We start from the raw sequence: 23,865 nt of genomic DNA on the forward strand, positions 1-23,865 counted from the left end.
AATAAAAGGCCTACAGAAGACCCAGATGGCATATCTTATTCACAGAGGACATAGTCATGAATATAAAAAACTCGAAGAAATCTATAAAAAAGTTACTATTACTGGAACAAACAAATGAGTTCAGAAATATCATAGGATATATGGTGAATACACAGAAATCAAATGTATTTTAAAGTCTAGTAATGAATACTAAGGACATAAAATTAAAAAAAAAAAAAACAACTATTGTTAATAATAGTACCCCAAACACAAAATGCATAGGGAAATTTAACAAAATATGTAAAAAATTTATACATTATACATTGAAGACTATAAAACATTTCTGAGAAAAATGAAAGATCTAAATAAATGGAGAGATAATCCTCATTTACTTATTCAAAGATGCCACATTGTTAAGATGTCAATTCTCCCTAAATAATCTATATATTCAATGCAATCTCAAATAAAATCCTGGAAGAAAATTTTGTAAACACTAATAAACAAATACTAAAATTTACATGGAAATGAAAAGACCTAATCACTTAAACAATTTTGAAAAAGAAGAACAAAATTGGAAGGCTCACTCTACCCAATTTCAAGGCTCATTATAAAGCTGCAGTAATCATGATAGTGTAATTTTGGCATAAAGGAAGAGATAGAGAGATTCAAAAAATCAATGAAAAAGAACAGAAAATTTAAAAGTAAACCGACCATATATATAGCCTATTGATTTTTTACAAAGATAAGGTAATACAAAGGAGCGTTGATGGTATTTTCAGGAAATGGTGCTGAAATACCTGGATATCTATTTGGAAAATCAATCAGGAATTCATCCACTGGAAATCTGACCCTCTTAACTCACAACATACATTAAAATTAAGTCAAAATGGATCATGGACTTAAAAAATATAAGCTAAAACTTTAAAGACACTTGTAGATAAAACAAAGGAACAGTCTTTATTACCTTTGGGTAGGCAAACATTCTCAGATAGAACATGAAAAGCATAAGCAATAAAAGTATCTGTGAATTGGGATTCACCAAAATTAAAGCCAAACAGAAATTCAGCAGCTAAAAATACAATAACTGAAATTAGGCAGAAGAAAGATCAATGAACTTGAAGATAGGACAATGGAAATTATCAAGTCTGAGAAACAGAAAGAAAAACAAGTTGAAGAAAAGTGAACATGTGGAATATCATCAAGTGGCCCAACATATACATGTGGAGTTCCAGAACAAAAAGAGAAAGAGAGGCAGAGAGAATATTTGAAGAAATAATGGGTATAAATTTCCCAAATGTGATAAAATACATGAATACAAACATCTAAGAAATATAACAAGCTCCAAGTAAGATGAATCCAAAAAGAACCACAAAGAGACACAAAATCAAACAGTCCAATGACAGAAACAAAGAGAGAATCTTGAAAGCAGCAAGAGAGAAACACATACAAAAGATCTTCAATAATATTATCAGCAACTTCTTATGAGAAACTTTGGAGGCCAGAAGGCAGTAGACCAACACATTTAAAACACTAAAATAAAAACAAAAAACCAGAAAAACTGTCAACCAAAAATCCTACATTTGGCAAAACTGTCCTTCAAAAGTGAGGAAGAAATCAAGACATTCTCAGATAAATCAAAGCTGAGGGAGTTAGTTACCACTAGACCTGTACTGCAAGAAATGCTTAAGGAAGTCCTACAAAGAGAAATGAAAGGACACTAGATAGTAACTTGAAGTTATATGAAAAAATAAAAATTTCAATAAAGGTAAATATATGGCCAATTATAAAAGATGGTATTATTTTAAGAATGGTTTATAACTCTACTTCTTGTTTTCTAAATGATTTAAGAGGCTAAATGCACTTTTAAAAAAATTATTAGTCTAAAAGCTAGTCTTGTCATATACTGGTTTGTAATGCCACCTTTTTCTACATAAGTTAAAACATTAATATATTTTTGTTTGCTTGCTTTTTTAGAGATGGGGTCTCTCCCTGTTGCCCAGACTGGAGTGCAATGGCACAATTATATCTCATTGCAGCCTGGAACTCCTGGGCTCAGGTGATCCTCCTGCCTCAACCTTCTAAGCATGTGGGACTACAGGTACATGGCTAATTTTTAAAAAAATTTATTAAAGACAAGGACTTACTATGTTGCCCAAGCTGGTATCAAACTACTGACCTCAAGTTATCCTCCCACCTCAGCCTCCCAAGCAGCTGAGATTACAGGCATAAGCCACCACACTTGGCAGAGACTAATATACTTAAAATAATTATTATTTTATCTTTTGGGACACATAGAGTATAAGGATGTAATTTTGTAACACCAACAACCAAAAAAGGTGGAAACAAAGCTGTAAAGGACCAGAGTTTTTATGTGTTATTGAAGTGATGGTAGTTTAAATTCAAATTATAATGTTATAACTTTGTAATGTTAAATTTAATCTGCCTGGTAACCACAAAGAATATAGCTATAGAATATATACAGAAGGAAATTACAAATAAATTTAAACATTTCACTATCAAAAAATCAACTAAGCACAAAAAAAGACAGTAATGCAGGGAATGAGTAACAAAAAAACTATAAAGGGTTGGACACAGTGGCTCACACCTATAATCTCAGCATTTTGGGAAACTGAGGTGGGAGGAACTCTTAAATCCAGGAGTTTGAGACCAGCCTGGCAACATAGCAAGACATTGTCTCTACAAAGTATAAAGAAATTAGCTGGGTGTGATGGCATGCACTTGTAGTTCCAGCTACTTTGGAGGCTGAGGCAGGAGGATCACCAGAGCCCAGGCACTTCAGGTTGTAGTGAGCTGTGATCATGTCACTGCACTCCACCCTGGGTGGCAGAGTGAGATTCTGGCTTTAAGCAAAAAAAAAAAAAAAAAGCTATAGACATATAGACAACAAATAACAATATGTCAGAAATAAGTCTATCCTTATCAGTAATTACTTTAAATATAAATCGATTAAACTCTCCAACAAAAGACAGAAATTACAATGGATATAAATACACAATCCAATTCCATGCTGTCTAGAAGAGACTCATTTTAAATCCAATGACACAAATAAGTTGAAAGTGAAAAGATGGAAAAGATAGTCCATGCAAGTAGTAATCAAAAGAGAGTAGGGATGGTGATACTAATATCAGACAAAAGAGACTTTAAATCAAAAAAGTCTACAAGAGACGAAGAAGGCCATTATATATTAATAAAAGGATAAATGCAGGCCCGGGCATGGTGGTTCACGACTGTAATCCTAGCACTCTGGGAGGCCAAGGCGGGTGGATTGCTCGAGGTCAGGAGTTCGAAACCAGCCTGAGCAAGAGCAAGACCCCATCTCTACTATAAATAGAAAAAAATTAATTGGCCAACTAATATATATAGAAAAAATTAGCCGGTCATGGTGGCACATGCCTGCAGTCCCAGCTACTTGGGAGGCTGAGGCAGCAGGATTGCTTGAGCCCAGGAGTTGGAGGTTGCTGTGAGCTAGGGTGACGCCACGGCACTCACTCTGGCCTAGGCAACAAAGGGAGACTGTCTCAAAAAAAAAAAAAAAGGATAAATGCAGCAAGAAGATATAACATTTATAAACAATTACACACCTGATAACAGACCATCAAAATGCATGAAGCAAAAACTGATAGAACTGAAAGGAGAAATCAAGAGTTCTACAATAATAGTTGGATACTTATATAACCCACTCAATAGATGGAAGATAAGTAAAGAAACATAGGACTTAACACAATAAACCAACTGGATTTGACAGAAATAAACAGAACATTATGTCCAACAACCACCAAATACAAATTGTTTTCAAGTACACATAGAAAATTTTCCAGGAAAAACCATGTTAGGCCACAGATTAAATCTAATCTCAAGAGATGTAAAAAGAAAGTATCATAAAATGTATCTTCTCTAACCATAATGGAATGAAATCAGAAATCAAAAACTGGAAAATTGACAGATTTGTGAAAATTAAATGACACACTTTTAAACAACCAATAGATCAAAGAAGAAATTACAGGGAATATTAGAAAATACTTAGAAATGAGTGAAAATGAAATACAACATACCAAAATTTATGGAATGCAGTGAAAAAGTACTAAGGAGGAAATTTATAGCTATAAACACATTAAAAAACAAAAAAGACCTCAAATTAACAACCTAATATTATAAATTAAAGAACCAAAAGAACAATCTAAATCGAAAGCTAGCAGAAGAAAGGGAATAATAAAGATTAGAGTAGCAATAAACAAAAACAAGGACAGAAAAACAATAGAGAAAATTGTTGAAACTAAAATTTGGTTCTTTGAAAAGGTCAACAAAATTGACAAACTTTTAACTAAATGAACCAAGAAAATAAAGAGAGATGACTTAAATCAAAAATGAAACTGAGAATGTTATTGCTGATTCTAAAGAGATTAAAAATGATTACAAGAGAGTACTATGAACAAGAGTACACCAATAAATTAAATAATATGAATGAAATGGACAGATTCCTAGAAACACAAAACTTCCAAGCTTATTTATTTATTTATTTATTTTTGAGACAGTCTCACTCTTTGCCTGGGGGTAGAGTTCCATGGCATCAGCCTAGCTCACAGCAACCTCAAACTCCTTGGCTTAAGCAATCCTTCTGCTTCAGCCTCCCGAGTAGCTGGGACTACAGGCATGTGCCACCATGCCCAGCTAATTTTTTTCTATATATATTTAGTTGGCCAATTAATTTCTTTCTATTTATAGTAGAGACGGAGTCTTGCTCTTGCTCAGGCTGGTTTTGAACTCCTGACCTTGAGCAATCCTCCTGCCTCGGCCTCCCAGAGTGCTAGGATTACAGGTGTGAGCCACCACGCCCGGCCATAATTTACCAAGCTTAAATCACAAAGAAATAGAAAATTTGAATAGATCTGTAACTATGAAGGAGATTAAATCAGTAATCAACATCTCCTGACAAAGAAAAGCCCTAGACCTGATGGCTTCACTGCTGAATTCAAACATTTATTTATTTATTTATTTTTTTCCCCTAAATGTAAGAACATGTTCTGTAATATCAAACATTTAAAAAAAAATGTTTTGGCTGGGCACAGTGGTCACGCCTGTAATCCTAGCACTCTGGAGGATAGCTCAAGGTCAGGAGTTTGAAACCAGCCTGAGCAAGAGCAAGACCACATCTCTACTATAAATAGAAAGAAATTAATTGGCCAACTAAAAATATATATAGGAAAAATTAGGGCATGGTGGCACATGCCTGTAGTCCCAGCTACTCGGGAGGCTGAGACAGAAGGATTGCTTGAGCCCAGGAGTTTGAGGTTGCTGTGAGCTAGGCTGACGCCACAGCACTTTAGCCTGGGTAACAGAGTGAGATTCTGACTCGAAAAAAAAAAAAAAAAAAAAAACATTATTTTTACAGACAGAGTCTTACGTTTTTCCCTAGGCTAGAGTGCAGTAGCATGATCATACTTCACTGTAACCTCAAACTCCTGGGTTCAAGCAATTCTCCCACCACAGCATCCCAAGTAGGTGGGAATACAGATGTGTGCCATCATGCCAGACTAATTTTTATATTTTTGTAGAAACCAGATCTTACTATGTTGCCCAGGCTGGTCTTGAATTCTTGGTCACACAAAATTTTCTTGCCTTGGCCTCCAAAGCACTAGGATTATGGCCATGAGCCACCATGCCTGGCCTTCAAACATTTAATGAAAAACAAAAGCTAATCCTTCTCAAATTTTTCCAAAAATATGAAGGGGAGGGAACATTTCTTAACTTATTCTATGAGACCAGCATTACTCTGATGCCAAAGCCAGGCAAAGACACTACAACAAAACAAACTACAAATCAATATCCCTTGTACACATTGATGCAGAAATCCTCAAACAAAAATTAGCTGGCAAAATTCAGCAGCATATTAACAGGATTAAAAACCATGATCAAATGGGATTTATTGCTGGAATGCAAGGATGCTTCAACATGTAAAAATCAATCACATTAACAGAATGAAAGGGGAAAAAACCAACCACATCATTTTATCAATGGATGCAGAAAAAGCATTTGAAAAAATCTAACACCTTTTCATGATAAAAACTCTTAACAAACTAGCAATATAGAAAAACTACCCTAACAGAATCAAAGCCACATATGAAAAATTCACAGTGAAAACATCATACTCAATTAATAACGATTGAAAGTTTTTCTCCTCTAAGATCGGAAACAAAGCAATGTTTCAGATGCCTGCTTTCACCACTTCTATTCAACACAGGACTAGATGTTCTAGACAAAGCAATTAGGCAAGAAAAAGAATAAATGGCATCCCAACATAAAGAAAGAAGTAAAATTATCTCTATTTACAGATGATATAACCTGACACATTAAAAACCCTAAAGATTCTACCAAAAACTGTTATAATTAACAAATGAATTCACCAAAGTAGTAGGATAGGAAGTCAACATACAAAAGTCAGTTGCATTTCTGTATATTAACATGAACAATCCCAAAAGAAAGTTATAAAAAATTTCCATTTATAATAGCATCAAAAAGAATAAAATACTTAAGGATAAATATAATAAATACTTAACCAAATAAGTAAAAGACTGATACAAACTATAAAACATTGCTGAAATAAATTAAAGAAGATAAAAATAATGGAAATATATCCCACATTCATGGATTGGAAGCCTTAATATTGCTAAAATGTCAATACTACCCAAAGCAATCTATACATTCAATGCAATCCCTATCAAAATCTCAATGCCTTTTTTTATAGAAATAGAAATATCCACCTTAAAATTCATATGAACTCTCATGGGACCCCAAATAGCCAATACCATCTTGAAAAATAAAGCTAGGAAACTCACATTTCCTGATTTCAAAAATCACTAAAAAGCTACAATAATCAAAAGAGTGTGGTACTGCATAAAACAGATATATAGACCAATGGAATAGAATAAAGAACCCAGAAATTAAACCTTCACATAAATGGTCAAATAGGTGTCAAAACCATTTGGTGGGGAAAGAACATATTCTCTTCAACCAGTGATCCTGGGAAAACTGAATATTTACACGCAAACAAATGAAACCAGACCCTTACCTAATACCACATACAAAAATTAACTCCAAATGGATCAAAGATACCAATGTTAAAACTAAAAGTATAAAAATCTTAGAAGAAAACATACAGTAAAAGCTTCATTGCATTAGATTTGGCAATGATTCCCTGGATATGACACCAAAGGCCTAAGTAGCAAAAAAAAAATGGACTTCAAAAAAATTTTTAAAATTTAAAAAATTTGAGCATGGAAAGATGACATCAACAGAGTAAAAAGGCAACCCACTGAATGGGAGATAATATTTGCAAATTATATATCTAATAAGGGATTAATATCCAGAATATTTAGAGAACTCCTAAACTCAACAAGAAAAAAGAAAACAACTGAATTAAAAATGGGGCAAAAAACTCGGATATTTCACCAAAAAAGATACACAAATGACCAATAAGTACATGAAAAAATGCTCAATATCACTAATCATTAGGAAAATGCAAATCAAACTATAATGAGACACCACCTCACATCCATTAAGATGGCTATCATAAAAAAAAAAGCCCAAATACAAATGTTGGTAAAAATTTAGAGAAACTAGAAATTTATCCCACTATTGGTGGGATTGTAAACTGGTATAACCACTGTGGAAAACAGTATGGTGGACCCAAAAATATTAAAAATAGATTTTCCATATGAACTAGCAATTCCACTTCTGGGTATATACCCAAAAGAGTTAAAAATTAAAAACAGGGTTTCAAAGAGATATTTTTATATCCATATTTATAGCATAATCACAATAACTAAAACATGGAAGCAACCCAAGTGTCCCTAAGTAGGTGAATGAATAAGCAAAATGTGGTATATATGTATTATAAAATATTAATTACTCAGTCTTAAAAAGGAAAGACATTCTAACATATGGTACAATATGGGTAAAAGTTGAGAACATTATGCTAAGTGAAATAAGCGAGTCATAAAACGACATATACTGTTATGATTCCAACTCATATGAGGTACTTAGAATAATCAAAATCATAGACACAGACATAGTTGCCAGGGGTTAGCGAGAAGGGGAAATGGACAGTTATTATTTAATAGATATAGAACTTCAGTTTTAAAAGATAAAAGAAATTGTGGAATTGATGGTGATGGATGCATAATGTTATGAATATAATTAGTAATACTGAACTGTAGACTTAAAAATTGTTAAGATGGTAAATTTCATATTATATGTATTTTATCATAATAAAAAATTTGGAAAAATGTATATTTTTTCTATTAATTAGAATCAAATAAGGAAGTTCTGAATTTCTCAAAAAGTATGATAATATGATCTTGGTTAAATACACAGGCATTACAAAGATAGCTTCAACTTATAGCAATATATCAAAAATCTTAACATAAACTAAGTACATTTTTATAAAACCTTCTAACAATTATTTTGGGTGATAAAATGAGAAGGAACTAAAACAGTAACAATTTTTATCGAAAATAGAAGAACACAATACCTTGGAGGCACGAATCTGCCTGTGAATATCTGTTAGTTGTTGGATTTTGTATTCGAGCTCTGAAATCTGGGCTTGAAGCCAAGTCCATCGGCTGCCAACTCTTGCTCTGTCTACAAGCCACTTCCATTCAGTACTACAGTTACTGTGAACAAGACAAACACTGTTAGTCAAAACACAAAGGCAATCAAATTTTCACAGACACTGCTTAATAACTTCCTTGACTCCTATCATAAAATACAATTTCCTTTACAAAACATCTAATTATATGAAGGGAGAATGGCAGATTGACTTCTTATAAGGAAAAAAAAAAAGATTTAATTTCCTTACCTTTCCAGCCCATAAATACCTGTTTTTATTCAGTATTATGCATCATGTAGTAGGATAATTCCTCTGCTACTTAGAGCTTTATTAATGCTGAAGAGCTTAAATAGGGATGAGCCAGCAAAGAAAAGTAAACATGAATAACAATACTAACACTATGTTAATAAACACCGTTACATGAGATTTTTATATGTAAGTAGGTATCAATATTGGACAAGCCATTTGAACTGTACTAGATATAAATCCATGTAACAAACTGTAGTGTACTCAAATTTACTATATGTAATTTTCATTTGTTAAAACAGGCATCATTATTAGTTAATTAAATACTTAAAATCAACTTAGGGAAATTATCAAAAATTATTAAAAATATGAATGTTCTGCTATATTTCAAATAAGCCTACAAATATATGTCTTGCAATGTTTGTTAAGATAAAGAACTTGTTAGAAGCCTGATTCCTAGGATTTACAACCCAGAGAGAATTTATATAAATCCTTTCATGCATATTTGAAAAAAAGGATTAAATCCTCCTAGTTCCTCTATGTATGACAAAGCACTGCTCTAATACATAGTTTGTGAGATTACAAATTAATTACTTGATGAAAATATTTCAATCACTCCAACTACAAAAAAATTATTTGGGATTACTGGTGGGGTAATGTGTATGTTGTGTGTGTTTGTGTGTGTGTGTGTGTGTGTGTGTGAGAGAGAGAGAGAGAGAGAGAGAGAGATTTAGGAGAGAGAGAGAGATTTAGGAGATGCAGATTGCCAAGGGAAAATATGACAGAAATTGAAGGTAAAACTGAAGGGTAACAAGTACTTAATTACAAAACATATAAATGTTATTTTAAAAAAGTATCTAAAAATGCATTTATTGTCAAAACCTATGGAATGTACAACTACTGACATGATAAAGAGAACATTAGTGTATTCAAAATACACCAGCATGGATAATATTTAGTAACACTAAATGCCAATCATGAAATTAGAAAGGAAGGCAAGGGCCATAGCATGTAGTAACTTGCACAGGTGAGGATAAAGTGTTTGGACTTTAATTCAAAATGGAAACTACTGGCAAGACAGTAACAAAAAATTTTTTCCAAGCACTTTGGCTACTAAGTAGAGAAAGCGTCATGGTGGGATATGAGAAAAAAGAAGGAAACTAATTAAAATGTAAATATAAGTGCCTGATATGTTTAATGTGATTAAAAATATATATATAAAGAAATGAAAAAATATTGTAAAAAAAATTAAAATGTAACTATAACAATCTGGGTATGGTACAAATAGTGGTCTCCAAATATTTCTTGTGTTGCCCTACATTTCCCAGCCTCATTTGCACTTAGGTTGGAGCCATGTGACTAATTTTCACCTGGGCTGTGAGGAAAAGTGACATTGTCATTTCCAGTCTACCTGAGGACCTTCAAAGCCACTAGTGCAGGTAGTATAGTTATAAGATTGAGGAGGATCATAGTCCAAACCATATTGGACTTTATGTAAACTATTGTAGACTTCTGCTAAGTTAAACCACCAAGATTAGAAGACTAATTTGTGACTTTATATATAGCCTATTCTGACTAAAATACTGAATATCAAAATGGCTTAGGCTGGGAAGTGGAGGGGAGGATAAAGAAGATATGTAGCTAAGAGGATACATTTAAGGAACATTTTAAAGCTGATAGGACTTACAGAAACATGGTCTGGAAGCAAAGGGAAAACAAAGATGATCTTACACATTCTTTAAGCTCCAGTTGGAAAATTTCCCTATAACATGCAATCTGGCTTGGCTATCAAACTGATGATCAGCTAATGGTCAAATATAATAGAGAAAAAAGAAAATTTTCATAGAGCTCATATTATTATACTTCTGATAAAAATATTCTGATACTGAAATTAGGATTACAAAAATCATTTTTATACTCATAAACTGCATTAAATTATACTAACATAGAAAAATAGTAATCCTAGATTAAATTTAAGTAAACTAAATCATACTTTCTAATGTGTGAAATAAATTTTCTGTTAAGGAGAACTTATTCTACATTTTAAGTGAATAAAATCTGTTAGCTATGCTTAAAAGTGATAAGCAAACTTTCTCACCAAAAATGTTCCCTTGCTTGAAAACATGTTTTTCTCAAAAATAATTACAGTTGTAAACATGTTACAGATAAACATATGGCAACTTGCTCAAAGGAGATTAACACCTGTTGTATACTAAAGTCAAAATGTTTTATGTAAACAACTTATATAATCAATGATGCAAATGGTTTACATAACTTAGAGTGTAACCAATCAGAACATAACAAATGCAACAGCAAACCCTTAGGAATGTGAGGCATACTCAGTGTCCAGACTTCCCAAATAGCATAGAAGACTGGTCTGCTAGACCACTAAGAATACTGCCTCCCTGCATCTCTCTGGACTGTGTTAAACTGCTCATAGAACACCACATGCTGAACATAAGGTGGGGTTCCTACCTCTAATAAAGATCAGGGCAAAGACATAGAGTAGAGCCCACCTGGACCAGTGGTCCCCAACATTTTTGGCACCAGAGACCAGTTTCATGGAAGACAATTTTTCCACAGCTGGGGTTGGGAGGGAAGGGCTATAAATACAGATGAAGCTTCACTACCTCACTTGCCGCTCACCTCCTGCTGTGTTGGCCAGGTTCCAAACAGGCCACAGACCAGTATAATTTCTGTTGGTACTAACTACTTGTTGATATAATGACCCAACTCTGCCACTGTAGCACAAAAGCAGCTATAGATGATACATAAATGAATGAGTGTGGTTGTGTTCTGATAAAACTTTATTTAGAAAAACAGGCAGCAGGCCAGATTTGATCCTTGGGCTGCCGTTTTCCAAATCCTGATGTAGAGCATCTTTTCATATGCTTCTTATGCTACCCAAGGGCCTACAACTTTTTTTGATGATGCGCCTATTTAGATATGTAATTGGATTACCTTATTATTGATACATGTCCTGTATCAGACTATATCTATTAGAAATACTTTGTCCCAGTTTATAGCATGCCTTTCTCTTTGTAATGGTGAATTTAGAGAAGTAAATTATTATAATTTTGATGAAGCCAAATTTATCAAATTTTCTTTTTATGGTTAGTTCTTTCTGAATCTAAGAAATCTTTGCCTAACACAAAGTCATGAAGATTTTCTCATGCCTCTAAAACTTCAAGAAGTTTTAGAGTTTTGGCATCTAGATCTATGATTTAATTCAAGTCAGTTTGTGTGTATGGTGTGAGGTATGGATCCAGATTCAGTATTTCCTGTAGGAAATCCAGTTTCTGAACCATTTCTTGAAAAGATTCTATTATCCTTTAACAAATAGATCTATTTACCTATTATAGTAGAAAAACACTCTAATAGATATAAGATTGTCTCTGAATACTATATTTGTTGCCTATACACATACAAATACAACCCCTACCCATTTAGATAGCTATCTATTATCTATGTCAACACCTTATGTAAATACCGTACTACTATTATAGTTGAGAGTAATTCTTGAAATCCAGTAGTGTAAATTCTCCATTGCTGTTCTTTCTTGTTTGGACCATTCTACATTTGAGAATAAGCCTGTCAATCTCTACTCAAAAACAGAAGAAAACAAGACAAAAAAACTACTAGCATTTTTATTAGGATTGCATTAAATTTATATATCTTTGGTGGACAGCTGGCATCCTAAAAATACTGGGTCTTCCAATCAATGTATACAGTATATATCTCTGTGTATTTACATACTGTCAATTTCTCTTAGCTATGTTTTGTACACTTTTAAAAATTTACTTTTATGTATTTTAATTTATAAATGCTGGAATATAGAAATATACTCAATTTTTGTATTTTGACTTTATACTGTGACCCTGATAAATTCACTTGTTTTAGTAGCTTCCTTATACAGATCATAGGATTTTCAATGTATATTGTCATGTAAACTGCAAATAAAGACATTTTGACTTATGTCTTTATAATCTGGATGCCTTTATTATTACTCTTATGCACTGATTAGAAAGGAACTCTAGTATAATGTGAATTATATATTGCAAAGAAAGCATCCAGTCTTTCTCATTAGTTAGCTATAGATTTCTTGAAAATGTCCTTTACCAGACTGAAAATTTCCATCTATTCCTGGTTTGTTGTCAGTTTTCATCATAAGTGGATTTGAATTTTTGTCTTTTTTTTTTATATCTATGGTTATATTGTTTCTCTTTTTCCTTTAATTTTTGAATATTAAATTAGCCTTGTCTCCTGGTATAAATTCATTTGGTCGTGATGTATTTTTATATTTTGCTAGACTCTACTTGGTATTTCATTAACAATTTTTGTTTTGTTTTTGTATTGATAGTCAAAGAAGATATGGATCTGTTGTTTTCTTGCAATATCTTTGCCTGGTTTTGGAATAAAGCTAATGCTTGCCTCATGAGTTGAGAAGTATTCCCTCTTCCTCTATTTTTGAAGGAATTTATGTAGGATTAGAATTATTTATTACTTACGTTTCAATAAAAGTAATCAGTGAAGCCATCTGAACCTGGAGTGTCCTATGTGGGAAGGTTTTAAATTATTCAATTTTTCTAATTGATACAGGTTTTTCAGGTTCTCTTGTGTCTTTCAAGCAATTAGCCTACTTAGTCTAAATGGCTAAATTCATTGGCATGTAGATATTCAGGATAGAGTTATTCCTTGGTATCCACGGGAGATTGGCACCAGTATCTGACCCCCACCAACCCCACAGAATACCAAAATCAGCAGATGTACAAGTTCCTTATATAAAATGGTATAGTAGCTGAAAATAAGCTATATACATTCTTCTGTATACTTTAAATCATGTCTAGATCACTTATAATACCTAATACAATGGGTTATGTAAATGGTTGTTATACTGTATTTTTTATTTGTATCATTTCTTACTATTATATTGTTTTTATTTTTTTCTCAAATATTTTGATTCAATTGGCTTAATCTGTGGATGCAGAATCTGTGCATACAGAGGATTAACAGTATTCCCTGATTCTCTATTAATGCCTAGAACATTTGTAGTGATGCTTTTCTTTCCTGCTATTAGTAACTTTCTTCCTGATCAACCTAGCTATAAATTTATAATTTTCTCCATTGTGTTTATGCTTTATAATTTCAATGATTTCAATGCTTTATCATTTTTTCCTTCTACTTGCGTGGGTTTAATTTGATATTGTTTTTATAGCTCCTTAAAGTGGGACATTTAGAACATAGACATTACATCATTCTTCTTTTCCAAAATAAGCACTTATAGGCATAAATTTTCCTAATAACAGTGCTTCAGTAATTAAGTAGCTACATCCTACAAATTTTGACATGCTGCATTTTAACATCATTCAGTTCAAAACATTTTATAATTTCTCTTGTGATTTCTTCTTGATCCATGAGTTATTTAGAAATGTGTGGTATAGTTTCTACAAATTTTAGACACACATATTTACTGTTTCTTACCATTTCTTTTCTTTGAGATCTAAATTTTTGCCCAGTATGTTTTCCTTCAGCCTGAAGATCATCTTTTAAAATTTCTTTAGTGCATGTATACTGACAATTTTTCTCTGTTTTTGCTTATTCGGAAATATAATTTTGTCTTGTTTTTAAAAATATTTCACTGGGCAGAGAATTTTAGGTTGACTTTTTTTCCTCTTTCAGCACTGTAAAATATATCATTCCATTTTTTCTTTTTTTCTGGCTTACATAACTTCTGGTGAGAAGTCAGCAATGATTTTTTTTTTTTATTTGTTAACCATTTATTTTGAATGCCTGTTTTCCTGTTAAGCTAAAAAAGTAGTTTTCATTTCAGAAACTTAATTTTTCACTTCTGAAAGCTCAATAGTTCTTTCTGACATCTTAAATTTCTCTCATTATGTTCATGTTTTCCTTTAAGTCCTTGAGCATATTTACAATAGATATTTCAATATCTTTGCTGATTAATTTCATCATCTCTGTCACTTCCAGGTCTGTTTCTAGTTTTGATTTTTCTTCTGTTTCTTTGCATGTTTAATACTTGGACACATATATTGGACACAATACTTGGACACTTATATATATAAGTATATAAACAAATGTCTAATAGCTGGTTTTATATAAAGACATATACTATAGGTATAGGAATATTACATTGTTGAATGTGTGGGTTTTGTTGTCTTCCTTTAAAGAGTGATAAGTTTTGTTTTAGCAGGTTATTAAATTATTTGCTGTTCAACTTCATCAATTTTAGCTTACTTTCAAGTTTTGTTAAAGTAGGTATATAGTAGCCATTACACTTAGGTGGTCATTAAATAAGGGACGATGGATGGTCTAAGGTCTAAATAGCAAATTAACAAGTCTGTAGGCTTAACAACTATGACCAGATAAGATCTGTGGCTGCGGTATTTTCACATATAACTGACTAGAGAAAAACAGAATGGAAATCTATGTTTCTGAGAGAACTCTATTGCCAAAAATCTAACACAAACTTCCCCTTGAAGCCTAATCTACCCCAACAGAAAGCAGAGTGAGAAGGTAGTCAGTGGAGCCTCTAATATGGGTAAATACCCACTTCAAATATAATCACAAAGAATAATGCACAAAGAATAATTCCCAAAGAGTAAAGTCACGGACAAAGGACAAGGGAGCTTCTCTCAGAAAGCAATATTAGGGTTCTGGTGAGATCTTGTTCCACTGCTAGAGCAATAAGTCTTATTATTATAAGGTGCAAGAACTGTCATGTATATCTATCCCATTCTTCTTTTTTCCCAATGGAAGTTTTTATTGTGATTTTCTTGTCCCTACTCCATCATACATACAAGCAGCAAGAGGTCAAGAGAGTTAAAAAAAACTTGCTTATCAATTTATAGGTCACCATATCCTGAAGAACCACCTCGGGACCTGATGGAAAGGATTTTACTCCATCCACTGAATATGACTTTGGCTTATCATACTTGAAGAGTTGGTATGTTTTATGTACGAGAAGTACATGGATATTTGGGTGGCCAAAGAGGCAAATTGAACAGACTGCATATTTTCCCCTAACATCCATTCTCTTATACCTTTTGGATAATGGGACTCCTTGAGTTTTAGCTGAGTCCTTAACAGCTCAGCTAGACTTTATTTCCCAATCTTAAATGCAGCTACGTCTGACTATATGTGATGAAGTCCTTGACAAGAAGCCAAAATGTGAGCCAAAATGATGTGTGCAACTTCTGGGTCTGGCCATTATAAATGACTGGTACATGATTAAGTCCTTAAAATGATTAAGTATGGAAATGACATGAAGTATTAGTGAATCTCAACAATACAGGCAAAGGTAGCATCCCAGAGGACAGCAAAACCAACAGGTCTCTGCTAAACCCTGTGAAACATCTAATTCTTGATTGTTAAATGAAAGGAAAATAAATTCTATATATTTATGTTGAGGTCTCTGTGTTAGGATAGCTTAGCATATGCCTTAACCAATATACCTCTCCCTCAAAAATATTTTATGCCATTAGGATCATTTGGATTAACAAATTCTTATAAAATGCTCATTGTCTTTAAGAAAATTAAGCCTTACTGATATACAGGTTAATAACTTTAATAATCTGCCATCTAGTTGTAAACATGTACACACACATTCATGAAATAAATATCAAAATAAATAAATAGTCGTGAACTCTAGGTATTTTAGCACGAAGATAAAACAAATTAAAGGGTGTGATTTAGGATGTCTGAGGACAATCTAAGACTAGAACATAAAAAGAGTTCCAAAAGGAAGTATATATGAAAGGGAGTAAACACATCTTGATATATTATGCAATTTGCTTAGAACTCTGGCAGAACCTACTTTGTCAACTACCCAAACTGAAATTTTCAGTATTAGTTTAAAATAGTTCACACATCAGATGGACAAATTTAGTCTTGTTCTCCTGCTATCCCTCCACCCCAAAAACAGGAAGAAAAAGAAAAAAACGAGAAGTTTGGGAATTCTTATGCACTTTATCACTACTACCCCCTTTCTCTTGTATGGAAAGGATTTTGAAAGTTAATTGTCTATTAAATGGTCTTAAATGTGTTTGTAAAATCCCTCATATGACATCAAACATTGACAACTAGAGATATTTTTTTAAAAGGAAATACTGTAAATGAATTGTTAAACTAATAAAAATATATTTATTTGCTAAAGGAACAATCAGTTCAACAAGCATTATGTGTGTGCATGCATGTGTATGTGCATTTATGTATGTGTCTCTTGTTCAGGAAGCTAGGCAACCATGTAGTGTTTTCAAACTAAACACTGCACAAGGGCCTAGCTAAAAGGGCAAGCAGAACTATTAATAAAATCCAAAAAGAGTTCTGTATTCCAAGCCCTGCAATTAAAGACCAAAATATGCTCAGAGGAAGGAAAATCTTTTTCTAATGCATGCAAATGGGCTAGTGTCGGCTCTGTCAAACACTATAATAGGCCCTGAAAAGAAAAAGGATAAAGGGTAATTCAAACTACCCGTTGCTCAAAAAGGTGACTACCACTAAGCCAGAATCGAGTAGAGGTGTTTGTGCTATAACGCCATATATGCATTCCCGAATAACCTCATGTTCTGCAAAATAAAAATAGCTGGACTTACAGTGAAAATAGTTAGTGCCAGACCACTCAAAACCTATGACACTTTAAAATCTGAGCCCTAACAAAACAATAACGATCCTTATAAAAACCTTAAGTTTCCACTGGCATTTGTACCTAAAATAACAGTCCACTTTTAAAGCTTTATATTCTGGGGCTCATGCTTCTTCCTTTGATGTGGGTCCTTGAAGACATTCAGTCCTAATAGAGAACAGTTTAATAAAAATTAAAAATATCTCCTAGAGATAGCCTTTTCATTAATCAATTTATTTTTAACACAAGGGAAATGTCTTTAAAACATATTCAACTAAACTTGTATTTCCTCAGATCTTTTAAAATACAGAAATATATAGCAATTATTGAAACCAATAAACCATCAAATTACTTAGCTATACGAAGGTACTTCTACAGAATTTTCAGCATTTTCTTTAGATCTTAATATACTGCTAAGGATTTCTCTTTAGTTATGAAAAAGCTTGACCCTAATCATTTAAAAGCATTAACATGTTTGAAATGGTTTGGAAACAATCCTCATGGTAGATATATACATACTGTGTATAAAATTCCACATTATATTGACATTATTCCCCTATATGCCAAATGCATACACTAATTCACATTTAAAAAAAAAAGATGTAACAGAACAAAATACAAGCATTTTAAAAATATCACTAAGCATTAAATGAAAATTATTTTCAACAATCCTAAAGATAATATTATACAGTATGGTACTTGAAATGATACTGATGTTTACATGCAGGAATATGAAATACTGCATTTCCTCAATGTCAATATGTCATTGATTTCAAGATAGACCATCATTTAATAACAGAATTCCCTGGAGTGAAGGAATAATATAATATTAATTGTACATATCTATTATGGGGTACATCTCACTTTTAGAAACATTAAAATATGATAAAAAAATATGCACTGGGAATCCAAATGTTACATTGAAAGTGTAAATAAATCTTCCTGACCTATGCTTTTTTTTAAGATATGAAAATTTATTGTTTTTAAAAACAGTATTGATGATATCAATTCTATAACAAGACCACTTTTAGAAATAAACAGTATTTGCAGTGTTTAGATTTGTCTTAGAAAGTTTAAAATTGTGTTCATGATTCTTTTTATTATTTTAGCATATTATGGGGGTACAAATTTTAAGGTTTCAAATAATGCCCTTTCCTCCCCTCCCCCCCCAAGTCTGAGCTTCAAGCATGACCATGCCCCAGACGGTGCACATGTCACTCATTATGTATCTATATACCCGTCCCCTCCTCTCCCTCCCACCTGCCCAATACCCAATAAATGTAATTCCTATGTGTCCACTTAGGTGCTGATCAGTTAATACCAATTTGCTGGTGAGGAGATTTTTAAAAATCTTTTTTAGCTTCTATTAAGGTACAAATGGCAAGTAAAGATTGTATATATTTAAAGTGTACAATACGATGTTTTCATATAATACATCGAAATGATTAAATCAAGCCAATTAACATATCCATCACCTTACATACTTTTTTTAATGGTGAGAACATTTAACACTTTGTATAGTGAGAACACTGAAAATATAAGGCAAAAATGCACTGGGTTGTGTCCCAATAAGCCCATTGTAAAGATGAAAAATTGTAAGTTGAACCATTGTAAGTCAGTGACTTTCTGTGCATATTAATTATAGTTACCATGCTGAAAATCGATCTCCAAAAATTATTCTTCCTATGTAACTGATACACACACATACAAACATTACATTTTCCTTATTCATTCATCTGTCCATGGACACTTAGGTTGATTCTATATCTTGGCTATTGGAAATGAATATGAATGTGGGAGTGCAGGTATCAATTTGACATAATGATTTCATTTCTTTTGGATGTATACCCAGAAGTAAGATTGCTGGATTATATGGTAGTTCTATTTTTAACATCCAGAGAAACCTCCTATTTTCCATAATGTCTATACTAATTTACTTTCCCATGAACAGTGTACAAGGGTTTCCTTTTTTTCTATATCCTCTCCAACACTTGTTATTCTTTGTCTTTCTTACAATGGACATTCTAACACGTGTAAGATGATTTCTCCTGTGCGGTTTTAATTGGTACTTCCATGATGATTAGTGATGTTGAACATTTTCTCATAAATCTGTCAGCCATTTGTAAATCTTCTTTAGAAAAAAGTATATTCAGGTCCTTTGTCCATTTTTTAACCACTTCGGTACCGCACTCACTGGCCGCAAAACCTTGCCCACAGCCAGCACTCATAGTCCCCACGATAGTTTGTGCTGTGCATTGAGGATGAATCCGTTTTGTTCTTGTGTGATGAGGAAAGCTTTAAAGCACTGAAAGCTTGTTTTACTTTACAGGCAGCTTTATTTGTAATGTAAATCAGAATAGGTAACATATACATATGTGTTTTCATTATGTTATTTTTTAAATGTTCACAATTTTATTTTGATAAATGAATAATCATAAAAGTCATATCACAGCTGTTGGATAAAGTCAATGCTTGGCTGTGTGCCTTCATATCACGGCTGTTGGCTAAAGTTGTTGTGCACGTTCATCTGTGGCTATCGACTATAGTTGACGCTGGTCCCAAAGTGGTTAATTAGGTTGTTTTCTTCCTGTTGAGTTGTTTGACTTTGTCTAAAGTATTAATGTATTAATATTAATTTAGACATTAACCACTTATCAGATCTATGGTCTGCAAATATTTTCTTTCATTCTATAGGTCATCTCTTCAAGCTGCTGTTTCTTTTGCTGTGTAGAAGTTTTTTAGCTTGATGTAATCCAATTCATCTATTTCTCCTTTTGTTCTCCATGCCTTGGAATGCACATCCAAAAAATCTTTGCCAACACCAATGTCAAGAAGCTTTTTACCTCTCTTTTCTTGTAGTAGTTTTACAGTTTCAGGTCTTATGTTTAAGTATTTAACTCACTATGAGTTTATATGGGAGTATGGAGTCAGATAAGGGTCCAATCTCATTCTTCTGCATGTAGATATACAGTTTTCTCAACACTATTGAAAAAACAGCCCTTTCCTCATCGTGTGTTCTTGGCAACTTTGTTAAAGCATAGTTGACCACAAATGTGTGGATTTATTTCTAAGTTCTCTATTCTGTTCCACAGGTATATACATATGTTTTTAATTCCATAGCATATTGTTTTGATTGCTATAGTTTTGTAATATATTTTGAAGTCAGGTAGTATAGTACCTCAAGCTTTGTTCATTGTGTACAAATTGCCTTGACTGTTCTGGGTCTTTCCTAGCTCTATACAAATTTGAGGATTTTCCCTATTTATGTGGAAAAAAGTCATTGGGATTTTAATAAGGATTATATTGAATCTGTAAGTCACTTAGGGTAGTATGGACATTTTAATAATATTAAGTCTTCCAATCCATGAACACAGGGTATTTTTCCATTTATTTCTGTCTTCTTCACTATTTTTCATCAATGTTTTATGGTTTTCAGTATATAGATCTTTCACCACCTTGATTAAATTTATTCCTAAGTATTTCATTTTTATGCTATTATAAATGGGATTATTTTCTTGATTACTTTTTTGGACAGTTTCATATTAGCATATAGAAACACTACTGATTTTTATATGTTGATTTTGAATCCTGCAACTTTACTGAATTAATTAATTCTAACTGTTTTGATGGAGTCTTTAAAGATTTCTATCTGAAGTATCTTATAAAGAACACATAGTTGAGTCTTTTTTATTATCATTAATTATTCAGTGATAATATGTCTTCAGATTGAAGAATTTAATCCAATTAGATTTAAGGTAATTATTGGTAGGTAAGAATTTATTATTGTCATTAATTCATTATTTTCGATTTTTTAATGTAGATCCTTTGTTATTTTTTTCCTCTCTTGCTGTGTTCCTATGTAATTTGATGATTTTCTGTGGTGGTAAGCTATGATTTCTTTCTCTTCATCCTTTATGTACCTACTACAGGTTTTTGGTAACCACAAGGCTTACAAAAAACAATCTTATATTAATAGTTCTAAGAGTCTATTTTAAGCTGATAATAACTTACCTTCAGTCACATACAAAAACTATACTTTTACTCCCCCTCCTATTTTATGTTTTGAACGTCACAATTTATATCTTTTTATATTGTATATTTATTTTATAACAAATTATAGCTATAATTTTTAATAGTTTTCTCTTTTAAACTTCATACTAAATATATAAGTGATTTACACACCACCATTACAGTATTAAGAGTATTCTGAATTGACTATTTACTTACTTTTACCAGTGACTTGTATATTTTCATGTTTTCAGGTTCCTAATTAGCATTCTTTTTCTTCCAGCTTGAAAAATTTGTCTTACCATTTCCTGTAAGGCAGGTCTAGTGGTGATGAACTCCCTTAGCTTTTGTTTGTCTGGCAAAGTCTTATCTGTCTTTCATTTCTGAATGACAGCATTGATGGGTAACATATTCTTGGTTGTTTTGTTTTGTTTTTCTCTCAGCACTTTGAATATATCATCCCACACTCTCCTGGTCTGCCAAGTTTCTGCTGAAAAATTTGCTGATAGCTTCCTGAGAGTTCCTTGTGAGAATCTTCTCTCTTGTTGCTTTTAAGAGTCTGTGATCCTTTCTGTGTCTGTGATTTTTAACACTTTAATTTTGGCATATCTTGGTGTAATCTTTGATTTGAATATGGTTAGAGACCTCTGACCTTCCTTTACCTGGATGTGAGTATCTTTCCTAAGATTTGCAGTTCCTACCACTCTGGGAGGCTCAGGTGGGAGGATTATTTGAGTTTAGGAGTTCGAGACCAGCCTGAGCAAGAGTGAGACCACATCTCTACTAAAAAAATAGAAAGAAATTAGCTGGACAAGTAAAAGTATATATCTAAAAATTAGGCGGGCACGGTGGCACATGCGTGTAGTCCCAGCAACTTGGGAGGCTAAGGCAGTAGGATTGCTTGAGCCCAGGGGTTTGAGGTTGCTGTGAGCTAGGCTGATGCAACGGCACTCTAGCCCATGAAACAAAGTGAGACTCTGTCTCAAAACAAAACAAAACAAAAAAAATAACCTGCCTTTGAGTTCACAGATTCTTTCTGCTTGATCAAGTCTGCTTTTGATACTCTACATTGTATTTTTCATTTTCTTGATTTTATTTTCTGCTCAAGAATTTCTGCTTGGTTGATTTTAATCTCTCTGTTATACTTATTTTATTCACATAATGTTTTCCTGATTTTGTTGAGTTGCATTTCTGTGTTCTCATGTAGTTTGCTGAGCCTCCTTAAAATAATTTTTTAATTCTTTGTCAGGCAAATTCATAGCTCTATTTCTTTGGGGTCAGTTACTGGAAAATTATTGTTTTCCTTTGGTGGTGTTATGTTTCCTTGGCTTTTCATGTTTTTGTTGTTGTTGTTGTTTTTGCATTAATGTCTGCATACTTAGTGTTGCAGTCACCTCTTTCAGATTTTACAGATTGGTAAAGTTTTTCACCAAAATGTGGGTGCAAGGACACAAGCTGGATGATGTGTGACAGTTCTGGCTCCAGTGAAGGCATGGCAGTATGATCTCTGTACAGCTCTGTCAACTGATTTTGGCACTGGCAAAGATGGCAAGGGTCCTCAGCAGTCAGTGTCTAACGAGGCAGCAAAGACTATTGGGTATTTTGGTCATGAAGGCTCACGGGGTCCTCCTGATCTCTTATTCTCCCACCAGGGAAGCTGTGGCCACGGGAAGCTCTCTTAGCACTGGGTATGGCTTGCAGCATTGGTGGCAATAATGTCTCAGTTGCGGCATCTGTGAAGCTGCCACTGAGCTGGGATCTGGAGCACAGGCATTCATAGAGAAACCACTGCTCCAGCATCAGGGGCTGAGGTGGCACCCACATCTGAGGTGCAGGTACCCTCGATGCCACATTGGTAACTGTGTAAAATGTGATTGCTTGTGGAGAGTGACTGGTAACTGTGTAAGATGTGATTGCTAGGGTGCTAAAGCACTAGCATAAACAGAACTACAGTGGTTCCAGGGTCTGGGGCACAGGCTTAGTCGCTGTGGTACCAGAGGTAGTAGTACCTGGAGTGCAGACACACAGAGAAACCACAGCTCCAGGGCTTGGGTACAGTTTAACCCACTGTGGCAGTGGTTCTGGTTTTTGAAGCATGGGTACATGACAAGCTACAGGGCTTCTGAGTTTTAGGAAGTGGGCTAGTCTGCTATGGTGGTGGCTGAGATGTCAGAAGCACAAGTGCTCAAAGAGTGGCAACAGAGCCAATGTCTGCAACACAGGTACATGCAAAGCACCCCAGGCTTCTAGGCTTTGGGAAAGGCTAGCCTAAAGCAGTGATGGCTCTCATGTATGAGGTAAGAGTGCATGTGGTATGACCACAGGGCCAGAGTCTGGAATGTGTACAGGTATGGAGCAGCCCTGAAGC

The 23,865-nt window shown here is 33.5% G+C and overlaps 1 protein-coding gene across 6 annotated transcripts in view; it reads right to left on the reverse strand.

Moving 5' to 3' along the window:
* KANSL1L (KAT8 regulatory NSL complex subunit 1 like) overlaps positions 1–23,865 on the reverse strand; it is a 133,675-nt gene that overhangs the window by 85,448 nt on the left and 24,362 nt on the right. For all 6 annotated transcript variants that reach the window (XM_012751455.3, XM_012751454.3, XM_012751446.3 and 3 more), the window contains exon 3: positions 8,528–8,669. In XM_012751455.3, the coding sequence (XP_012606909.2) occupies positions 8,528–8,669 (142 nt within the window). The remainder of the gene's footprint in view (positions 1–8,527; positions 8,670–23,865) is intronic.

This window comes from Microcebus murinus, chromosome 8 (assembly GCF_040939455.1).
Source record: "Microcebus murinus isolate Inina chromosome 8, M.murinus_Inina_mat1.0, whole genome shotgun sequence".
NCBI classification, from domain to species: Eukaryota; Metazoa; Chordata; class Mammalia; order Primates; family Cheirogaleidae; genus Microcebus; species Microcebus murinus.